Source organism: Panthera tigris, chromosome C1, assembly GCF_018350195.1.
Source record: "Panthera tigris isolate Pti1 chromosome C1, P.tigris_Pti1_mat1.1, whole genome shotgun sequence".
In the NCBI taxonomy this organism is placed as follows: domain Eukaryota; kingdom Metazoa; phylum Chordata; class Mammalia; order Carnivora; family Felidae; genus Panthera; species Panthera tigris.
In genome coordinates, this window is record NC_056667.1 from 219042098 (window position 1) to 219064982 (window position 22885).

The following is a 22885-nucleotide window of genomic DNA, read 5'->3' on the forward strand; positions in this document are numbered from 1 at the left end:
AACGAACCCTAACTAGCCCCAAAGGAGCATGATTGCAGGGCCCGGGGATGCCAGATGGCCCAGCTCAGCCTGCAGGGGCAGCTCTGCCGGGCCTGAGCGGAACACCCCAGGACTACAGGAAGGGAGACCCCAGGGCCACAGGAAGGGAGACCCCGGGGCCACAGGAAGTGAGAGCCAGGGACCACAGGAGGTGAGAGCCGGGGGGCCACAGGAAGGGAGACCCCGGGGCCAAGGAAGGGAGAGCCAGGGGCCACAGGAAGGGAGACCCCGGGGCCACAGGAAGGGAGACCCCAGGGCCACAGGAAAGGAGAGCCGGGGGCCACAGAGGGGAGACCCAGGGGCCACAGAGGGGAGACCCAGGTCTTTGAGAAGAAGGTGGCTCCCGGGCAGGAAGGGACAGTAACGTCACCTGCTGTTAGACTTACAGCACTGGACGTGATCCAGGCAGAGGAAGCCGCTGGGCCAAGGGCCCAGAAGTGGCTGCTTGCATCTGTTGTCCCCTATGGACAGGGCAAGGCCTCAGGAAGCCACTGGCCATGAAGCTGGAGGGCAGAGTCAGGGTCAGGGTGAGGGTCTTGAATGCTGAACTCTCATTCTGCACTTGGCTCCAGAGACAGAGGGGGCCACCGAAGGCTCTAGAGCAGAAGAGAAGCGTCTGATCAGACAAGGGACTAAGGCCCACTCAGACAGAGGCGGCCACAGCACAGGAGGGATCTGGACACCGCCTGGACATCTTCGGGGCCCACGTATGCTCTGGGCTTTGTTCTCTGCTCTGACAACCCCTCCCCCAACGCCTGACTTTTCTCCAGACTCTCTGAGCAGACGCTGCTGGTGGAGAAGCTCATAGAACAAAACTCGGAGAAGGAGAGAACCATCTCTTCCCTCAAAATGGATGTCCAGAAACTGGTGCGTGGGGCTGAGAAGAGGCAGGTGCAGGGCGGGGGTCCACCTGCCGGCCCCGCTGAGGAGTCTGCTCCGGCCGCAGGAGTCCCGGCGCAGCGGAGGCCAGCGGGCAGCGGACACTTTGGAGGACCACGTTGAAGCCCTACAGCGTGTCTTGAAGAGCATCACAGAGGTGCTGGCCCATCTTGGTCCTTCCCGCGGTAAAGCAGAGCATGAACCGTAGGATCCCGATGGTCCCAGCTGAGCCCTGACGTCGTGATCTGGAAGGTCCCCATGTGGCCACAGCCCTGAGCTCTCTCCCCTCCGTCCCTTCCTCTCTGAACCCTGAAGGTGGCCCAGGAAGACGCAGGGTGCCGGGAGCGGGCGTGCAGCGGCGGTCCCGAAGCTCAGGAGGCACAGGGCCAAGTGCGGAGGCCCGGGAGCTCTGCGTCCCCCCAGCGCGGGGTGTCCCCACTGCGGGCCCACGCCCTGGACGCCCTGCACCCCGCACTGCAGGCTGTGCACGCGGCTCTCGAGAGGTGGCGGCTGCTAGAGCAGGTTGGCGGCCTCGGTCCACAGGGGCCCCGGAGGCGAAGCAGTGGCCTGGTCTCCACCAGGGGCAGCTTTGAAACCCAGGCCGGAAGTGCCATTACAGGGCCTGCTGGTGGCTCGCCCTGGGGCCACGGGAAGGGGGACCTGGGTGCCCCGGACGGGAGCCGGGGGTCTGTGAGAGGAAGGGTCTCCGCGTGGCCTGCCCCCAAGCCCTACAGTCCCAGGGAGGGGGTCCCCGTCTTAAGTGCATCTTTTCTGGGGGAGTCTGTGGTCAAGGCCTACGCAGGCCAGAGTGACTCACGCCGCACCCCCTCCTCGGGGCAGGAGCTGCGCCTGCAGCTGGGGTCCTCCCAGGCGGAGGCAGCCAGGCTCCGGGAGCAGCTGTCGGAGGCCCAGCGGGAGCCGCAGGCCGCAAGGAGGCTCCTACAGGAGCGGGCGCAGGAGCAGGTGTGGGAGCCCGAGGACCTCCTGCGCGAGCTGGAGGCGCAGAGCCGCGAGGCACAGCGCTGCAGGGCGTCCAGCGAGCTCTTGCAAAGGTGACCGGAGGGCTGAGCAGGGCGGGCCGGGCAGTGCCAGCCTGGGGGGCCTTCCCCCATAAGGCCTGCCCACAGGCCACAAAGAGGGTCCCATCCCCAGGACAGAAACTGCTCCTGGCAAGGCCACCTCCCTTGGCCTGGCCTTGTCCCCGCAGCCCTGGGCCTGCTCTGAGTCCGCTTCCCCTCGTCCGGGGCCGTCTGGGCCCTGCCGCTGCCCAGGACGCAGCTTCCCGCAGCCCAGGCTGAGCGCGTGCCCTGCCCGTGCTGCTGCCAAAGTGCAGCCTGGCTCCACTTCCACGCGCTCTGCCCCCCCCCCCCCGTTCCCCCCTGGCCCGCGGGACTCCTGCCAGGGGTCCCACCCGCCCTTCAGAGATGGTCCCTACATCCCTGACCCCCTTCTCTCCGCATCGTTGGGGTGGTCTAAGGGCCCCCCTGGCGTGTCCTGTGGATCCGGTGGCCTATGGTGCGGTGGGCTGCGAGGCTTTCCGGATGCTTCCGGGCACATCTTACTGCCCTGGGGTTGGTGGGAGTGGGGAGGCGTGGGACAGGAATCCCTCGGGGCCTCGTAGTCCTGAGTGAGGGGCTAGATGGGGCTTCCCAAATCCACACTCTGCATGAGCTGGGCTGTGGGAGGCCAGCAGCCTCTGGCTGGAGGAGCTGGGGGGCTTCCAAAGGAGCAGGACAGGGAGCAGGTAAGGCTGCTTCCACTCTTCACCCCTGGGGGAGCGGGACACCTCCCCGGGGAGGCCCCTTCTCTGTGCGGCCTGACCGCCCTCAGTGCTGGGACAGGAGGTCTGAGGAAAACAGAGCCCCAGCCTTCCTCCAGAGGCACCCAGGGAAAGACCACCAGAGGAGCTGGCCTGGCGGGGGCATGGCGCCACAGGGGGCTGTGGAGGGCTCCCTGGAGGGTGGACGCCTTCCCAGGGGCAGACGGGAGCAGAGGTGGGGAGAGCGGAACCATGCGAGGAGGGTGAGGTTGATGTGGGCCATCAACCCAAGGAGCAGAGCGCTGTGGGGCCCTGGGGGCATTTAGCAGGGGCACAGCCTTCTAAACCCATGGCTTGAAAGGGCTGGTCTGGCTGCTGGGGGCCAAGCTGCAGCATCCGGGGACAGGTGGGCAGGCCAGGGTGGGGCCCCCTGTGTAGGGAGGAGGAGGGGCCAGATCCAAGGGGCACTCGGGAAATGGAAGCTTCAGGGGCCAGGGCCCCGAGGGGGAGCAGCTAAGATTCAGATTCCCGGATGATGGGTGGCAGCGGAGAGGGCTCAGGGATGGGTCAGCCAGCGAGCACAGCTTTGCACAGGTGCTAGATCTCAAGGGCCGGGGGCCCCCGTCAGGGCGAGGTGAACAGGACCAGCCGATGTGGAATTTGGGGAGATACCAGGCAGAGGAGGGGTCCCTTCCTTCCAGCTGAGTTCTGCAAGGACTAGCTGAGCTTGGACCGTGGTGGCTGAGGGCTGAGCACAGGACGCACCAGGCAGCGAGACCCCTGATTGCTTTCGGGCCCGCACAACCTCCAGGAGGGGAGAGGCCCACCAGGGGCCACCCCAGCATGGCAGGCTGGCTGGGGCTGGAGGCGCTGGGGTCTCTCTCGCTCCCCACCTCACTTCCCCAGGCTGCTGCCCTGAGCGGCCCCCGGGGTCAGGTGCCCACCTTGCCCTGTCCGTGCTCCTGGCACCCGGCCAAGGCTTGACTATGCCCAGTGAGGGTCCCTCGGCTCCCCTTCCCTGGACCCATGTCCTGGGGCTGCCCCAACCTCTGCCTCCCCTGCTCCCAGAGAGAAAAGGGCTCTGGAAACGGCGGTGGAGGAGATGAGAGGGAAGGCGGCCTGTGCAGACGCAGAGAAGCAGAGGCTGGAAGCCGAGAACACGGAGCTGCACAGGAGCCTCCTGCTGTGGGCAGAACAAAAGGAAGAGCTGGTGCAGCAGGGCGAGCGGGGCCGCCGGGAGCTGGAGACCAGGTGGGCGGGGCCGCGGGGAGCTGGGGACCAGGTGGGCGGGGCCGCGGGGAGCTGGGGACCAGGTGGGCGGGGCCGCGGGGAGCTGGGGACCAGGTGGGCGGGGCCGCGGGGAGCTGGGGACCAGGTGGGCGGGGCCGCGGGGAGCTGGGGACCAGGTGGGCGGGGCCGCGGGGAGCTGGGGACCAGGTGGGCGGGGCCGCGGGGAGCTGGAGACCAGGTGGGCGGGGCCGCGGGGAGCTGGGGACCAGGTGGGCGGGGCCGCGGGGAGCTGGAGACCAGGTGGGCGGGGCCGCGGGGAGCTGGAGACCAGGTGGGCTGGGGCGGGTGAGGGGGGGCGCATCACGCCCCTCAGCCTCAGTGTCCCCCACCACCAACAGGGCCACCCCTTTCCCAGGCTCATCTACAGGAGAGGGGGTGCCTGATGGGGCAGCAGGGGCAAAGTGTTCTCCAGACTCCTCCAGGCTGGGCCATCACCCCACACCCACACACCTGCCCCGACGTCCTGCCCCAGGCGCACTCCCCACCCCTCGGGGGCAGATCTACCACCCTGGGCCCAGCAGAGATGGGTGCCATGAGCCGTGCGTGCACCCGCACGCACACTCCTCACCCTGGGTGTCAGGGTATGGACCAAGAACACCACCACACCCCCAGCCCTGAAGCAGGACCCACGAACCCCCTGGCCCTGCAGGGGCTCCTGGGCTGCGAGGGAGCTGCAGGTCATCACCCCGCCCATTGTGCCCCCTCCATCTTGCCCTGAAGTGACCTCACACTCTCTGCCCTCTGGTTTCCGGACCTCAGTCAAGGGCGCCTGGAGCAGCTGGAGGAGAAGGTCTCAGGGCTCAAGAAGGAGCTGGTGTCCGCCCAGGAGGCGCTGAACTCGGCCCGGCTGCAGAGGGACGTTCTGGAGAGCGAGAGGGAGGGTCTGCACAGAGCCCTGGCCCGGGTACACTTCCATGCCTGGCCCTCTGCCACCATCCGCTGGGGCCCACCTCCCCCCACTCACTTGTCTCCTCCCGCTCCTGCGCCCTCAGTCCATCCCCAGAGCTCCCAAAGCCACCCGGGGTGGGGGTGGGGGGGCTCCTGGGCCTCCAGGCAGTGGGCACCGGCCTACCCTCCCTGACCCCTAGCCACACCCGCCTCTCTGTGCCCTCTCCCTTGGTCACCCTGCCACCTCTCCTGGATGCAGCCTGACTGCCCAGGGGCGCATCGTGTGTCTCAGAGGCCCCCCCACCCTGCCCCACCCAGAGCTTCGGCTCGCACGTCTCCCTCCACAACGCGGGGCTCGCTCCCTCCCCAGCACCGACAGCTCTGACGTCGTCGGGGTGACAGCCGCCCCCCACCCCCACCCCGCCCTAGGCCGAGTCCAGCAACACTGACCTGGAGCTGCTGGTGACCCGGCTGAAGTCGGAGGGTGTGGAGCAAAGGGACTCCCTGGCCAAGATGGCTGCCCTGACGGAGGGGCTGGCTCGGGACAAAGGCGCCCTGGGCCACCGGGTCCTGCAGGTGAGGCGAGGGGCCCGGGCTGGCCGTGTGGCTGAGCCCAGGTCCCCCTGGCGACCCCGCGTCTCCACTCCTCCGTTCCTGCGCGGAGAGCGGGTGTGGGGGAGAGGCCCAGGGGCACAGCGGTGCCTGCCAGGCCCGCGGGACTGAGGGTGCGCGTGGCGCACGGGCCTGGACGCGGACCCCTCCCTGTCCCCACCCGCGGCAGCTGGAGCAGGAGCGGGAGCAGCTGCGGGAGCGGCAGAAGGCTCTGGAGCAGGAGCGGGCGGGTGCCCTGGAGCGGCTGGGGCCGGTGCGGCAGGCCTGCGGGCGCCTGGAGGAGCGGCTGCGGGGGCGGGAGGCCGCCTTCGAGCGCCAGAGGGCCCGGCTGCAGGAGCAGGTGGGCCAGGTGAGGCGTCCGCGGGGCTGCCCCTGCCCCCCTGGGGTGTGGAGGGTCACGGGGCCCCTTCAGAAGTCCGGCGGGCTCGGGGCACCAGGGACTTCCGGCTGCAAAGCTAACAGACTTGGCTAGACTCGAAGCCGGCGTCGAAGAGGGCTCCCCGGAGGTGGTGGCAGCGGTGGCGGAATTGGGGGGGGGGTTGGTAGAGGGTAGAGACGGCGGGGGGTGGGGGGAGCTGCAGAGGACGCTTACATAGGGCCTGCCCCTGGCCCCTGGTTTCCACACGCTTGGGGGTCAAGGGCTTCACGGCTTCCCTCTTTGTGTCGTTTCTCTCCTCCCGGACCACGTCCCCACTTGCCGTGGGCTCGTTCACCGACGCGGCATTCTCGGACCTTCTGTGGACGCCAGGCTCTGGCCCAGCACGGGCTCCGGGGAGCGCCACTGAGCGGGGTTGCTTTCTTCTAGTCCCAGGTGTTGCCCCGCGTGGAGCCCTGTGCTGGCAGCCTTGTGCCCCCGGCGGCATTCAGACCGCATGTCCCCTGCCTCCTCTGGGACTCGGCTCAGCCTCCCTCAGTGTCTCAGGCTCTGTCCCATCTCTTCCGGTGGGTCGCGGGTTCCCCCTTCTTTCACTGAAGTGGGATTTACACTCGGGGAGCCAGTGCACGGTTCAGCGAGTTGTGACGGTTGTGTGCATCGTGTAGCAAGCACCCAGGAGACGTGGACGGCCTCCCCTGGCCCTGGGGTCAGCACCGTCCCAGGCAGCCTCTATTCTGACGTGCCCCCCCCCACCCCCCGCAGCCTCCCGCACTGGCTTCACCTGTAGCAGAACCGTAGGTTTTGTGTCCACCTTCTCTCTGGGGGGGATGTCTTTGCAAGTTCTGACATTGTTAGGTGTATCAAGCGGGGGTGGGGGGGGGCGCTGACGACACAGTAATATTCCGTTGTACAAATAAACCACATTCACTCACCCATTTACTTGCTGCTGGACATTTGGGTTGTTTCCAGTTTGGGGCTGTAATGGACAAGACTGCTGTGAACATTGGTGCACAAGTTATGTACATATTTGGGAGTGAAACTGTCCGGTGCTAGGTGTGCGTTGAACTTAATAAGAAACTGCTGAACAACTTCCAAAGCGATTGTATTACTTTATTCTACTGCCAGCAGCACAGCGTGGGGGGGACGAGGGGGTTCCAGGTGCTCCTCAGACTTGTCAACGTTTGGCATCATCAGTTTTTGCTTTTTAGCTGTTCTGTGTGTGTGAAGCTAGGTACCGTTGTGGTTTTAATTCTCATTTCCTGGATAACAAATGATGTTGAGCACATTTGCATATGCTTATTGGAAACTCGTATACCTTATTTTGTCAAGTGTCTGTTCGAGTCTTTTGCCCATTTTTTAGTGTGTGTGTGTGTGTGTTTGTGTGTGTTTTGGCTCCGGACGTATAGGAAGTCTTCATATATCCTGAACACGCGTACTCTGTCAGATGGATGTACTTAGAAGAGTTTGCTCAAGTTCGTGACTTGCCTATGCATTTTCTTAGTGCTGTTTTTGATGGACAGAAAATTTTAACTTTGGCGAAATCCAACTTGCCAAGTTTTAAAAAAATGTATGGCTAGTATTTTCTAGGTGCTGCTGGGACATTTCTGTGTAGGACAAGGAGAAGAAAAGACCCTCCAGTGTTTTCACCTGGTTCTTACATGTAGGTCTGTGATCACTTCATGTTGATTTTTCCGTATGGCAGTGGCTCTAAAAGTGTGTTCCCTAGACCAGCGGCATCAGCATCACCCGGGAACTAGATAGAAATGCAGATTCTTAAAATTCCCCACTCAGAACCTACTGAATCAGTCAGTTAAGCGTCCAACTTCAGCTCAGGTCACGATCTCACAGTTTGTGAGTTCAGGCCCCACATCGGGCTCTGTGCTGACCGCTCAGAGCCTGGAGCCTGCTTCAGATTCTGTTTCCTTTTCTCTCTGCCTCTTCCCTCCTCAAGCTCTGTCTCTCTCTCTCAAAAATAAATAAACATTAAAAAAAAAATTTTAAAAACCCCAACCGAATCAGAAACTCCAGGATGGGTGGCAGAAATCTGGATTTTCAGAAACCCTCCAGGTGATTCTGATGCATACAAAAGTGTGAGGACCGCAGGTACGTCGTGTGAAGTAGGCATTGAAGTCTGTTATTTTCCAGATGAATATCCAATTGTTCCAGCACCAGTTTTTACAGACTGTCCTTTCTCCCTTGAATTACCTGAGTAATTACGTGACTTGTTGAAAGTAAATCGATCATATATATGTGTGTATGTGCACAGATCAGCTTGTCGATCGGTACAAATCAATCTGTTCCTTCTTTCCCCAAAACCACACTGTCTTGGTTACTGTAGCTTTTCGGTAAGTCTTGAAATTAAGTAGTGTGACTCCCCCAGTCTTATTCTTCCTTTTCAAATGGTTTTCACTGCTCTATTTTTTTTTACATATCCATACATTTCAGAATCAGCTTGTGAATTTTTGTCCCCCGCAAAACCCTCCTAGGTCCTTGATTGGGATTGTGTTGACTCCATAGGTCAGTTTTAGAAGACTGGACACCTTCACGACATTGAGGTGTCCATCCAAGAAAACGTGGAATATCTCTCTTTCTTTACTTAGTTCCCTCAGCTGTGTTTTGTGCTCAGTGTAGGGGTCTTGCACACATTTGATTACATTAATTCTTGAGTTTGATATTGTGAATTGCCTTGTTGTTTTAATTTTATTTTCCTGGTGTTCATTACTAGTGTATGGGATACAGTCTCATCTAGGAACTTTAAGTCATGCGACCTTGACAAAGTCACTCATGAGTGCCAGGCTTTTACATGCTCATAATCATGGCATTTGTGGATAGCCAAAAAAAGAATAGTTTTACTTTCTTTCTGATCTTGGTGACTTTTATTTCTTTTTCTCTTGATGCACTGACTAAAGAGCCACAGCACAAAGTTGAAAAGAAACGGTGAGAGTGGCCATGTTTTCACCGATCCCAGTCACGGTGAAGGAATTCAGTCTTTCACCGTCTTGGATGATGTTCTCTGTAGGCTTTTCACAGATCCCCCTTAATACACTAAGGATGTTCCCTTTCATTTCTAGTGTGATGACAGGATTGTTTTTTTAATCTTAGATGAGTTTTGAATTTTTTTAACATCTTTTAAAAAATACTTATTCATTTTTGAGAGAGAGAGCGAATCCAAAGCAGACTCCAGACTCTGAGCTGTCAGCACAGAGCCCGACGTGGGGCTCAAGCCCACGAACCATGAGATCATGACCCGAGCTGAAGTTGGACGCCCAACTGACTGAGCCACCAAGATGCCCTGAATCTTGAATTCCTTTAACTGCTTTTATTTTATAAAGTGATAATATCATTGTTCTCCTCATTCTGTTAATGTGGTGGATTATAGGGGCTCATGTTTTTAATGTCACAACAACCTTGCATACCTGAGATAAAGCCTACTTGGCCATAAGTTAATAGCCTTTTTATATATTTTTGGATTCAGTTTAATAACATTTTGTGAAGGATTTTTGCATTGATATTCACGAGAGCTATTCATCTGTGATTTTCTTTTCTCATAGTGTTTTTCTCAGTTTTGGAACCAGGGACTCATAAAAGAAGTTGGGAAATTTATTTACTTCTTGAATGTGTTTTGACATTGGTGTTGTTTCTTCCCTAAATGTTAGTAGAATTTGCTAGTGAAGTCATTTCAGTCTGACATTTCCCTTGTGAGAAAAGTTTTGATAAGGAATTCAAGTTCTGAAACAAATGTAGCATTCCTCTGCTCTCTGTACCTTCACTACCGTGCGGTTCAAGCTATCTTCTCATTCCCCGTGTGACTTCTCTTTTGGCCTGTGGCTTATTGATGTACATTGCCTAACTCCCAAACACGGGGATTTTCCTGTGTTTGGAAATACCTACTTGTTACCCATTTCTAACATAATTCCATTGTGGTCAGAAAACATACTCCATGTTATCTGAATAGATCTAAAGGTACTGAGGCACGTTTTATGGCCCATCGTATCTTGTTGAGCATCCCATGCTCATGTGAGAAGGGTGTGCACCATGCCACTGGTGGATGGAGAGTCCGTGAATATCAATTAGGTCAAGTATTCTTTAAAACTTCCATGTCCTCACTGTTTTGGGGTTTGTTTGTCTTATATGTTTTACTTGGCTGGTTGTTTTGTCCCCTTGTTCTAATCATTAGGGCTGGAAGGGCATTAAAATCTCCATCTATGATTGTAGGATTGTCTCTTTCAGCCTTTAGTCCTGTCCATTTTTGCCTCATGTTTTGAATTCCTATTATTAGGTGGATACACATTAAGTAGTTCATGTCTTCATGATGCGTTAACTTTTCATTGTTATAAAACATTCCCTCATCTCTTTTTCTAGATACCTACTTTTTGTGATATTGATTTAGCCATACCAGTTTTGTTGTGCTAAGTGTTTTCATTGTATATGTTTCCATACGTTTACTTTCAATTTGTCTGTTTCTGTGTATTTAAAGTGTGTTTCTTATAAAAAGCATATTATTGGGTCTTGCTTTTATTGTTACTCTGACAGTCTCTACCAATTAGTAGAGTGATTGTACCATTTACATTTAGTGTAACCATTGATATGTTGGGTTGAAACATCTTTGTATTTGTTTTCTTGGTATTTGTTTTCTATTTGTCTCATTAAAAAAAAAAACATTTTATTTTCCTCCCTTCTGGCCTTTTTTGAGTTAGTTACATATTTATGTAGAATTGCATTTTGTGTTGTCTGTTGATGTTTCTAAGCTATAGTTCTTTTCCTTATTATTTTAGTAATCACTCTAAAATTATGATATGCATTGTTCATATTTAAATAATATTTTACTACTTCAAAAACAATTTAAGACCCTTCCAGCAATGTATTACGTTCACCCCTCTCATCCTTTGTGCTCTTCACGCTATGTATTTTGTTTCTACATGTGCTATTATAAACCCTACCATATATTATTAAAATTTTTGCTTTAAACAGTCACACACACACACAAACATACACACACACACACACACACACACACACACTCCAGTTATCTGGCAAAATTCTTTATCTGCATAGGTATATTAAGTGTAATCTTTTTCAAGTCTTTTTCTGATAACTCCATCATCTAGATCCCCTAATGGCTCTCTTTCTATTATCTTTCATCTCTTGGCTTTCAGTCATTTGTCTTGCCTGCTGATATCCATAATAGAATATATTGAATAAGACTTTATGTTTTTGTAGGGATAACTTGAGGCTCTGAATGATACCAACTTTTTCCAGAGGGAATTTGTTTTGATCTTGGGAAATCAAAGCAGGGGCAGATCAGTTTTATCCAGTCCTGGATCAAGCTGGTTTGTAACTGGGGTTCAGTCTTTTGTGAGGAGCAATCTATTTCCCGTGCACCCCGGAATATAACATAGCTCTCCTGTCTCCTAGCTGGAAGTGTGGGGTGTTGACCAGGGCCTCCATATTTTGGTGAGCCCTAACTGCAGATTTTGTTTCTCAGTTCTGTAAGACTGCCCAAAGTTCTACCTGACTTCTCAGACTCTCACCTACCATTTCTCATTCACATTCATGGTCCCTTGACCCTGTACTTCTTGGGAGTTATTTAAAAAAAAAAAAAAAGCAATAAAAAAACCAATATAGAATCTGAGTCTCCCCTCCTTTCTGATGTTTTCTGTTTTCTCCTCTCAAACCCCAGCTGCTTTGGTAGCTTTGAATGACACGTTAGGTCTTCCTGATCTTATAAGCCCATTGAAACCATAAGCCAAGTTCCCAGACTTTTAGCCAAGGCTTTATGCATGGCTGCTAAGGTTCTGGGCCTTGCACGACTTGGGATCTGGAGAATACCTCAAGGAAGATATGTGATGAAGCGCTGGGCTCAGCTGGATACATGTCTCCTTGGCTCTTGGCTACTTGGCATCTCTTATGCCCTCAGTTATATTAGACATACATCGTATAGATTTTCTATCTGTTCCAGGTGGGAGGGTGGGTCTTTAACAACCTCCCTCATCATTACAGAAGCAGGAAGTTCTGGTCTTTATGTTTGAAGAATATTTTTACCGGCCATGGAATACTAGGATGGCCATTATTTCCTTCAGCATTTTGATGAATTCATCCACCATCTTCTGACTTTCATTGTTGCTGTTTAGAAGTCAAATGTCAGTCTTATTGTTGCTCATTTTAAGGCAATGTGTGTTTTCCCCTGATTGTAACAGATCTATTTCTTCATCTTTGGTATTCAGAAAGTTTAGTATACTCTATGTGCTGTTTTCTTTGTACTTATCCTATTGGAGGATTGAGGCTCATTTTAAATCTGTGGCTTGATGTAGTTTATTAGATTTGGGAAATTCTTGTGCAGTGTCTGTTCAAATATTCTCTCTCCTTTCTTTCTGTGACTCTAATTGTACATATGTTGGACCTTTTTACTTTGTCCCATAAGTCTATTACACTCTCTTCTGTGTTCTTCCTCCTTTTTTCTCTTCATGATTCAGTCTGAACACATTCTTTTGTCTATCTTCCAGATTATTAGTTCTCTTTTCCATCTAAGCTGGCATTGAACTCATACATTTATTAATTTTGCTTATTGTATTTTTAAATTATATTGTTTATATTTAGTTTCTAGTTCTGTTGTGAAGTTCTGCATCTTGCCATCCATCATCTTGAACACTTAGTCACAGCTATTTTAAACTCTGTGTCTGACAACTCCAATATCTGGGTACCCAAGGGGTCAGGGAGGCATCCGTGTTTATATTATTACTTTTTTTTCCTGCCATATCATCTTATCTCCTGATATGCCTGGTAATGTTGATTAAATGCTAAATATCTTAGGTAAAAAAACCTGTAGAAATAACTTCAGGATCTTGATGACACTGTTCTTCTTGCTCTGGTCCTGGCAAGAAGTGAAGGTAGATGACCACCATAGTCCCTGGTTGAAGGGCTTCAAACCGAGCTTCAGACTTTATGAGAGATGGTCTACTTCCGATTCACCACCACTACCAGGGTGAAGTCCTGCAGCGAATACAACTCAGAGCTGCAGTGTTTGTTCGGGCCCCTCTGCTAGGATGGCTCTGAGCTTGAGTTTTTTGTTCCCCTAAGACCAGAGTGCTGTCAGAAGCTCTCCTTGGCTTCTCAACTTCTCAGCCAAAACTTTTAAATCAAATTCTGAGCAGAGAAGAGGTACCTCGTTCCTCTGTGTCCCTTCCTCTGAGGTCCCAGCTGCCTCGGCAGCTCTCAGAAGCTCTGTGCAGATTCCTGTGTTATGTTCCGTCCAGGTTCCTGTGATGCTCTTGATGGAAGTGTCGGTCTGCAGCAACCAGGTCCCCTGCCACTTTCTATGGCCATCACTGTGTGATGTTTCCTGCCCCCTGGACCCTTGTGGGCTGACCCGGGTTGCCATTTAGATTGGCAGCTGGCTCCTCCCTGGGAGTGCTCAGTTCAGGGATGCCTCCATCGTGGCTACAGGCACCAGGGCCCCTCTGCTGTGAACACACACGTACTTCTGAGGTCCAATTCGTCTTATGCCCACCACCCTCCTCCCCACCCTTCCCTCCTTGCCATTCTGCACGAAATCGCTTCTTTTCCCTGAGCGGGCCCCCCTCACCCTCCCACTCCCTGCTGGACTGTCCCTTCCCCCTCCTCTAGGTCACGTGCAAGAAGCAGGCCCTGGAGGAGCAGCTCGCCCAGAGCCTGCAGGACCAGGAGGCCCAGCGGGACACGCTGCAGAGGACCCTGCAGGAGAAGGAGGCTCTGTCTGAGGAGCGGGCCCAGCTGCTGGCCAAGCAGGAGGCCCTGGAGAGGCAGGTCCGGCTCACGGCTGAGGAGGCGGCCGAGCTCAGGTACCTGGGGCCCTACCAGCAGGTTCTGTCCACACGGCCTCGCCCTCGAAGAGCCCGCAGTGCGGCAGGGGACAGGCACTCACTCGGCGACTGTAGGGCAGGGCAATGTTATGTCTACATGGGAGAGAGGCTGTGAATGAAGGGCAGACACAGAGCCTGGCTGAGACGAGCAACTAGAAGAATTGAATCCAGTGAGAGTCCCAGGATGGCCCTCCTGAGAGAGGTGGCCACACTGGCCAGATAGCAAGTGCCAGAAACCCAGTCCAGACCAGCAGAAGGAAGGCATGGGATGTCCTGCTCAAGGAGTCTAGGTTCAGGATACGCATGGCTTCAGGCAAGGCTGGATCCAGGTGTTCCCACAGTGCTGTCAGAATCCTGCCTCTCCCTGCTCAGTGCTACTTAACTCAGGAGACTTTGTTCTCAGGCAGAGTCGGGGTGCGAGGTGGCAAATGGTCAGTGGCCACCCCAGGCTCCCTCCTCCAGCAGACACAGTGTCCTCCTCCCCCCAGAAACCCAAAAGCTGCTGCCATTGGCCATATTGAGCCATTTGATATCCCTGAACCAGTCCTGGGAGTCGTAAGGCTCAGACTGGCAGGCTGGGGTCACACGCCCATCCCTGAAGCCAGGCACAGTGTCAACCCCAGGGAACCATGAGGCTGAGGGCAGGGCCAGAGCGAGCTTCAAAAATCAGCAGGGGCCACTTCCAGAAGACGTGAAATAGGCACTTGTAGGTAAGAACGGGGGTGCCCTTCAGGCTGTCACCTGGTAAGCTGAGCTGGTCCCATGGCCTCTGCAGCAATCCAAAAGCTGGTTGCTTTCTGTCACCAAACTTGTGGGCTCTCTTGAGAACATCTAAGTATTTTTGTAGAAAAGGTTTCCTCCTGGAACTCCAGAACCTGGGGGTCACCAGAACCCTTGAGTCCCAGGTCCTTGAACATCCTCACAGACAAACCTCTTTTGCAAATGAAAGTTCGCACAGAAACAGGAACGGAAAACCTAACAAAGGCCTGCTCCGGGTCAGCAGGAGCAGAGGGTCCCTGCCTGTCGCCCCCTTCCAGGCCCCACGGGTGCTCAGACAAGCAGGGGTTGGAGGGCCCCTGTCACCTGTCAGTATTTGCTGCCCAGATCACGGACAGAGGCTGGGCAGAGGCCGTGGCAGCCCAGGGTCCTCCCCGTAGGCTCTGCCCCGATCACTGGGCAGCCCTGTGGCCCCAGACAGTCACCTGCTCATTAAACAGCACTTTACGGTGACCGGTCTGAGCTTCCGGTGACAAGGCTGCTGGGGGCTTGTCCTGAAATCACATATGCTGGCACAGGGTGCCGCCTAGCTCCCACGGTAGGTGTTTGTCTGGCTGGCTCCATGGGCCGGAGGGTCTGGCCACTGCGGTTTTAATGAGCTCCCGGGTAATGTGGATAACCACCAGGTGCGAGAAGTCCTGCGGCAGCTCTTTGCCTCTCCGTGGCGGGCTGATGACAGAGGACCCCGGGTTTCAAGCTCCTCCAGCCCCCACATCCAGGCCCTGACCAGGCTGCAGCGCTAGGGGCGCATGCCCGGTTGAGGGGTTGCTGGCTCGCTCGGCACCCGGAGAGGTGGATGGAGGGTGTCTGCCTGCATCCTGCCTGCGCCCTCGCTGGTCACGCCGGGCCTCTGCTCCAGGAGGCTGAGGTGCTCTTGGGCTCCCAAGGAAGGAGAGACCGGACACACCCTTAGATTCCCAGGCTTTGGGGTGAAAGAAGATTCTGGTGTCTGAGCGGCAGAGACCGCTTCTCCCAGAGGGGACCAGGCTGCTGTCTGGGAGGAGGTGGGTTCGAGGTGCTGGGGAGGGCATCCGAGGCAGCCCCTGCTGCCTTCTGTTCACACAGAAGCGGGGAGCAGGGAACGTGAGGTGCTTACTAGGATGGGGACTGGAAGGGGGCACTGGGGACATCGGAGGAGTGAAGTTTCTGGGTTCTGCAGGCAAGAGCGAGCCCTGGACGGTGTCGACACGCCCAACCCCCCCACCAAGGTGGCAGCGGTGAGCAGGGTCCCCCGGGGCCCGCGGCCCTCCCCGACCCATCGATTTGTGTGGGGATGTGTGTCTGCCGTTTGTGTGCTCATGTGCATATTTTTGTGTGTCTGTGGTGTGTGCACGTGTGCTGTTTGGTTGGCAGATGTTTTCACCGTAAAACACCTCGCGTGGGGCCAAGCACAGTATCGGTTACAACGTGCTCGCTGGCTGGTCGACGACCGGTGGGCTGATTGGTTGTCTTCTGACAACTCCTTCAAGCCACTTCACCCCCCTCCCCGGGAATGAACGCTGCTCTGAGTTGCAGGTATTTTCTGCACATTTGTGTCTGCGTGCACAGAGACACCGCGGCAGCTTTCGTACGCGGTGGACGCTGGGCGTGCCCTTCCGCTCTGACACGTTGCTTCTCAGAGATCAGAGAAGAGAGTTTCCTCGTCCTCGATAACAACTCACTAGATGCACCGTCATTTCTAGAACATTCTACCACTTAGCATTTCTAGAACATTCTGCCACTTAGCATGGAAGCCACATCCAGTTAGTGCGCGATATAAGGCTGCAGTGAGCATCCTTGTACGTGTGTAGTTGGTTCATGTGTATTTCTAAAGAACCGACACTTGGGAGTGGAATCGCTGGCTCCAGGATAGGCACGCTTTAAATCTTGAAGTTTCCTAGCCTCCCCTCCACAAAGAAAATGGTCCTCGCACCCTTGCCAACATTGAATATAAACATTGTTTAAAGTTGTGTCAATCTGGTGCTTGGTCAATGACACCACATGGTTGTCATTTGAATCTCCTTGAGTACCAGTAGGGTGAGCAAACTTTATATGTTCATTCCCCCTTTGCATTTTCTTTGTGAATAACAGTCATTTTTCTCATTTTTCTGTAGGATCAGCTGACCTTCTGTCATTGATTCGTAGGAGCTCTTTGCATATGATGGATATTAACTCTTTGTCCCTTGTTTTTAAGTTGGTTTGTGAAATCTTTCTGCATGAGCCCCCAACCCCTTTAAGTGTATTCAGATCTGCTGGCCTCTTTATTTTTGTCTTCTCGGTTTTGTGTTTTGCTTACAAACTTTATAAAATACCTTTCTCTATTTTTTCTATGGTTTTTATAGTTCTGAGTTGTTTATTTGTTGTTGTGCTTTGTTTTGTTTTGTTTTTCATTTAGCTTTTTAATCCACCTGAAAGATTATTTTGCGCAGGGCCTAATTTGGTTTTAGAGATTTCAAATGAATGATGGGCCATGCCTGGCTGGCTCTTGGTAGATCCCACGACTCTTGATCCAAGGGTCGTGAGGTTAAGCCCACATTCAGCGTGGACCCTACCTAAAAAAAAAAGAGTTAAAAAAAAAGGAATGAGATGTTCATTCTGTTTATCTTCTGATTGATGAGCCCAGCCTCGGTGGGCACTGTTCCGTTATCTAGCTAAAGGACTCTGCACCGTCCCTCATCAGCAGGACCGCCTGGGTGACCTGCTCCACTGTCTGATGACTCTGCAGGGCTGAGAGGGACTCTCTGGAGAGAAGCCTCTTTGAGACCCAGCAGCTGGTGATGCAGCTCCAGGCACAGCGGGAGCAGCTGGAGGGACAGGCCCGGAGCATGCGGCTCGCTCGGCAGGCCCTGCAAGGTGCTCCTCGGGCAGGCTCTCTCTGCTCCGCTCTCCCCTCAGTGGAGCTCAGTCCCCAGATGTGCTGCTCACCCTCCCCAGTCCCCTGAAGGGACACGAACACAGGCCTGGAGCTCACGTGGCTGATCGGGTCATGCCACTGTTGTCTAGGAGGGCCGGCCACCTGCACAGCCTGCTCTCAGTGCCGGGCCCAGGCGCAGAACTGGGCTGCGGCCACGGGGTCAGCATGGTGGCTCCCTACCCAGCTCCCGTGCTCCCTTCCCAGGCCCCGTGCTCCCTGCCCAGCGCCCCTGCCTTGTGTGGGCCCGGCCAGAGCCAATACAAGGTGACAATTAGGACATACACTGCAGTGGGGCACGGAGTGCATTCATTGTCCCACTGGCTCTGGCAGCCTCCTCAAAGCAGGTGGCTGTCACCCCATGGGGCCATCACTCCACAGGGAGTCTGTGAGGGCCACAGGGGTTCCATGCTGTGGGGGCCCTGTGGCCGGTCCCTGATGCCTCTGTCACTTTCACAGTGGAAATGCAGCAGCTGAGAAGCGCCTGGGAGGTCCAGGAGACAAAGCTGCAGTGGGACGTGGGGAGGCTTCAGCGGCAGGTGGCACAGCAGGAGCAGGACTTGCAGCTGGCCCTGGAGAGCCAGGCGCTGGCCCACCACGAGGACCTGGCTCGGCTCCAGAGGGAGAAGGTCTGCTTCCGTTGGGCCGCTGCTGTGTGGTCACTTCCCAGGAGACTGCCATGTCCCAGAAGCCAGCAGACACATGGGGGAGGGAAGCTTAGGAGACCAGCCAGGCGAGAGGTGCCCCAGCCATACCGGGGCCGCACCCAGAGGAGTCGAATAGTTCACGTGGGCGGTCCAGGGCCTGGAGCATTGTGCAGGGGGGGTCTTCTCCCCCACAGAAGAGGCCAGACCTCGGGTTGGCTGGCCTGGCTGCAGTCTGAGGCCCGGTAGCCGGAGGGAGCTCCCTCCTCCCGCTAAGCTGTCCCACTGGCCACAGGCCCCTGCGAGGTCTTGTTTAACATGTTACACATCTTCTGAATGTGGGGGCTGGGAGAGGTAGATGGGCCACTACATAGGGACGGCAGGTGGCGAGACCCAGCTCTTGCTTTAATGTCATTGTGTGAGACAAAGGGTGTTTAGCTGACTGGAGTGGCCATTCCTGGGGTCCTGTCCTGTCCTGACGTCCCATGAACCGGGTCTCACTCGGGACTACAGGTACCTGCTGGCCTCACATGTCCCGACTTATGCAGTCTTCATAGCCTGTTCCTTTGCATTGGCCCAGGAGTCCCTGAGTCTGTCTCTGACAGAGGAGAAGGAAGTGGCAGCTCACCGGTTGGAACAGGAGAAGAAGCTGGTAGCAAAGAATGCGGCCAAGAGGGAGGCTCTGAAGGAGGAAATTCAGAGCCTAAAGCATGAGCGGGATGAGAGTCTCCTCCAATTGGAAAATGAGATGCAAGAGGTGATGGGGGACTTTCAGGCAGTGGGGAACCCTCACATTCCACCTCACCATGCTTTCTCTGACCCACAAAGAGGGCTGACCTTTCCAGATCACTGCTATTGAAGCTTCAGTCTTCACAGCAGTCCCAGTCGACAGACATCCACCCACCTACTTATCCATTCATCCATCCATCCATCCACCAATCCATTTATCCATCCATTCATCCACCAATCCATCCATTCACCAATCCATCCATCCACCAATCCATCCACCAATCCATCCATCCACCAATCCATCCATCCATTCACCCATCCATCCATCCATCCATCCATCCATCCACCAATCCATCCATCCATCCATTCACCCACCCATCCATCCATCCATCCATCCACCAATCCATTTATCCATCCATTCATCCACCAATCCATCCATTCACCAATCCATCCATCCACTAATCCATCCACCAATCCATCCATCCACCAATCCATCCATCCATCCATCCATCCATCCATCCACCAATCCATCCATCCATTCACCCATCCATCCATCCATCCATCCATCCACCAATCCATCCACCAATCCATCCATCCATCCATCCATCCATCCATCCATCCATCTATCCACCAATCCATCCACCAATCCATCCATCCATCCATCCATCCATCCATCGATCCATCATCCATCCATTCACCAATCCATCCATCCATCCATCCATCCATCCATCCATCCATCTATCCACCAATCCATCCACCAATCCATCCATCCATTCACCCATCCATCCATCCATCCATCTATCCACCAATCCATCCACCAATCCATCCATCCATCCATCCATCCATCCATCCATCCATCATCCATCCATTCACCAATCCATCCATCCATCCATCCATCCATCCATCTATCCACCAATCCATCCACCAATCCATCCATTCATCCATCCATCCATCCATCCATCCATCCACCAATCCATCCACCAATCCATCCATCCATCCATCCATCCATCCATCTATCCACCAATCCATCCACCAATCCATCCATCCATCCATCCATCCATCCATCCATCCATCCACCAATCCATCCATCCATCCATCCATCCATCCATCCATCTATCCACCAATCCACCAATCCATCCATTCACCAATCCATCCATCCATCCATCTATCCATCCATGCACTTGACTGTCCTTCCATTTGTCATCATCAATCCATTTATTTGAATATCCATCCTTCTATGTATACACTTAGCTCTCCTCCCACATACATGGCCATCTATCCACATACCCGATTTTCCATTCACACACCTAACCATACATCTATCCATCAATTTCCTTAAGCATCCATCAATGATCCACGCACTCAACCATTCATGCATTCATATGACCATCCATCTATGCAACCACTCACTTGACCATCTGTCCATCCATTCACTTAAACATCCTTCCCTCTATCCACACACTCAGCTGTCCATCCATATCCACCATCCATCTCTGTGTCTGACCATCCCCCCACCTGATCATCCAGCTAGTGTGTAGAGAACTGAGCACGGGCATGGAAGCTGGACCAATGCAGACAGAGTAAAAAGGCCCCACTGACCCGACTCGGGACAAGGGCTGCCTCTGGAGTGATGCCCCTCCCTGAGCAGGGATGTGGAATCAAGAACACAACACATCCTGGCAGAGGCTTTAGCACCCAGCATTCTGCTGCAGCCTCCCCTTGTGGAGGCCCCCTGACCCTCACAAGCATGCCCCCCCCCCAAATCCTGCCAGGCCCTGTCACTGAAAGAAGAAGAGAGGAGGCTGCTCAGGGAAGAACTCTTCAGAGCCATGCAGGAGCTGGGACAGGTGCGGCAGGAGGCCCAGAGCCAACAAAAGCAAGCCGAGGTGAGCCCTGTGTGCCCAAACCAGACACTGGGTACCCAGCCTGGCCACCTGCATTGCCCAGCAGGCTCAGGCAGACCCTCAGATGCACCCCCTTCCTTCCTGGTCCCAGGGACACAGCCCTGTCTACCCTCCAGGAAATGTCCAGGTCTCCTGCTGGGAGGGGGCACTGTCTTAATGGCAAGGAAAGGCCCAGTGAACCAAAGCCGGCTGGGGGGTGGGGGCTTCCAAGAGCCAGTCCCTACTCGCCAGCAGCGGGCCTGGCCAGAAAGGGCCCAGAGAGGAGGGCCTGGGGCCGCAGGTGAGCCAGCAGCAGAGGCGGGCAGGACCCAGCCCTGTGCCCCGCCCAGCCCCATGTACATCCAGCCTTGCCTGTCTGTGCACTTGAGATCCACTTGGCAAAACGGAACTGCAGGAAATGCAGCCTCTTGGGGCTGGCTCATTAGAGACGTGCGTCCAAAGGAGAAACCAAACTGGGAAAGGCCAGCACTGTGCCTGAGGCAGACCCTCGCTGGAAAGGACACCACAGAGAGTCTCCAGCTGAGCCAGGAGAAAGGCATCCCCGAGGGACGAGGGACAGGAGAGACCCCCCGTGGGTAGCCGCCCACAGGTACACTGAGGCTGCCTCAGGCAACGAGCTGGGGCCACCCAGGGCTCCAGACTCCATCAGGAGCCCGTGTCCAGGGAACAGGGCAGGCAGCGACCCTGGGGACCCTGTGTCCCCACCCCATGTGTGGAGCTGGGCCCCCACTGCTCTCTCCAGTGGGGGAGGCTCAGCCTATTATGAAATGCAGTGCAGTCCCACCAGTGTAGGCAAGGTGGGGATGACCCCTGCCCCCGCTGGGGGAGGTGGCCAGAGCTAGGTGAAAGGACCACGGCGAGCTCAGGGGAGGGCTGTCTGCAGCGGGGTCAGGACCCCGGGGGCGGGCACTGAGCAGAGGCAGGCAGGGAGCAGCCCAGAGACCCACGGGGCATTTCTCGCACCCCACAGACTGCAGGGAGCCAGCGTGGTCCAGGGCAAGGCCAGGCCAGCACCTTGTCCCTTCTGCCTCCTGCCTGTGTCCTTCCAGCTCCTGTCACCTTCGTTTTTATTCTAGGAGACCCTTTTTCACGCTTGTCCCTGGTGTGTCCCAGCCCCCAGGTCAAAGGGTGAGATGCTCCCCTGGTGCTGAGTGAATGACTCAGCGAGTCAGGGACCGAGCGTGTGGACAGAACACCGGCTGCAGTGCCCGGCCCAGAACTGGTGTCGGAGCAGGAGCCACTGTCTCAGCGTCACTGACTCTGCACCTGCTCGAGCAGCAGCGGGCACTGAGAAGGCTGCCCGGCGGGGGCAGATGCAGAGCCAGCGGGGCCTTGGGGAGGCAGGGACACGCAGTCCTGTCCCAGGGGCACAGTCAGTAGGAAAGGGGGCTGCGGTTAGGAGCCGGCTGCCTTTCACCCCCTCCCCCCCCACCGCCAGACAGGGTCACTCTGAGCACCGCCACCCGGAGGGGCTCACGGCACCCAGAAAAGTCTTGTCCAAGAGCTCCTCTCCCTGGAGCCCCCGCCCTGCTCTGTCACGGGCTGGCCGGTGCTTCCGTGGGCACAGCTGGGAGGCGTGGGGGGGCCCACGGGGTGGTGCCCTCCTTCCTCCCGTTCCCACCGAGCTGCCCCGCCCATCCCACTCTCGTCAGGGAACCAGGGACTGCCCCCCCCCAGACCCTGGGAGCTGACCCCCCAACTCAGAGGGGCTGCTAGGGAGCCTTCCCCCTCTGTGCTGGCTGAGTCTCTGCCTGGACTGGGGATAGCCGGCCAGCCAGCGGGCGGGCACTTCAGCGAGCTCGTTAAGGGTCGTTTTGCCCCCTTGGCAAGGAACGTGGAAATTAAAACCCACTGAGGACGGAAGGAGAGGAGAAATGCCTGCTGAGGAAAACCAGTTGTGGGGTGACGTGAGAAAAGCCCCCTGGCAGGTGGAGGGGCTCCTGGGCTGTATCCTGTCACCCACAGCCTCTGCAGGGCCTTCCTAGCCAGGCCGCCACAGCAACGCTGGGTCCGCCCCGAGGGCACGGCCAAACGGGCCACCCAGGGTGATACCTGTCAGTGCAGGAGGACGGGAGGGTGGTGGGGGGTAATGCAGAAGGACGGCAGGGGCAAGGGGAGGAGGCACCAGTGAGGCTCCTTCACCAAGAGCAGGAGGCCAGGCCTCAGAGGGCCCCAGCCCACTAGCGCCCTGGGGCAGCGGCCTACAGAATCTGGGTGGGCGGGGGTGGGGCTCCAGTGCGGGGGCACCAGCACAGGCACC

General features: G+C 55.7%; 1 protein-coding gene across 1 annotated transcript in view; it reads left to right on the forward strand.

Annotated features, from left to right (window-relative positions):
* The window catches only part of CROCC2 (ciliary rootlet coiled-coil, rootletin family member 2), a 70943-nt gene that overhangs the window by 23157 nt on the left and 24901 nt on the right, over window positions 1–22885 (forward strand). Inside the window, exons 8-20 of the mRNA XM_042993938.1 lie at window positions 810–906; window positions 986–1075; window positions 1234–1440; window positions 1759–1970; window positions 3746–3928; window positions 4727–4871; window positions 5285–5431; window positions 5637–5816; window positions 13467–13660; window positions 17163–17290; window positions 17808–17977; window positions 18573–18749; window positions 20494–20607. Of these exons, the coding sequence (XP_042849872.1) occupies window positions 810–906; window positions 986–1075; window positions 1234–1440; window positions 1759–1970; window positions 3746–3928; window positions 4727–4871; window positions 5285–5431; window positions 5637–5816; window positions 13467–13660; window positions 17163–17290; window positions 17808–17977; window positions 18573–18749; window positions 20494–20607 (2044 nt within the window). The remainder of the gene's footprint in view (window positions 1–809; window positions 907–985; window positions 1076–1233; window positions 1441–1758; window positions 1971–3745; window positions 3929–4726; window positions 4872–5284; window positions 5432–5636; window positions 5817–13466; window positions 13661–17162; window positions 17291–17807; window positions 17978–18572; window positions 18750–20493; window positions 20608–22885) is intronic.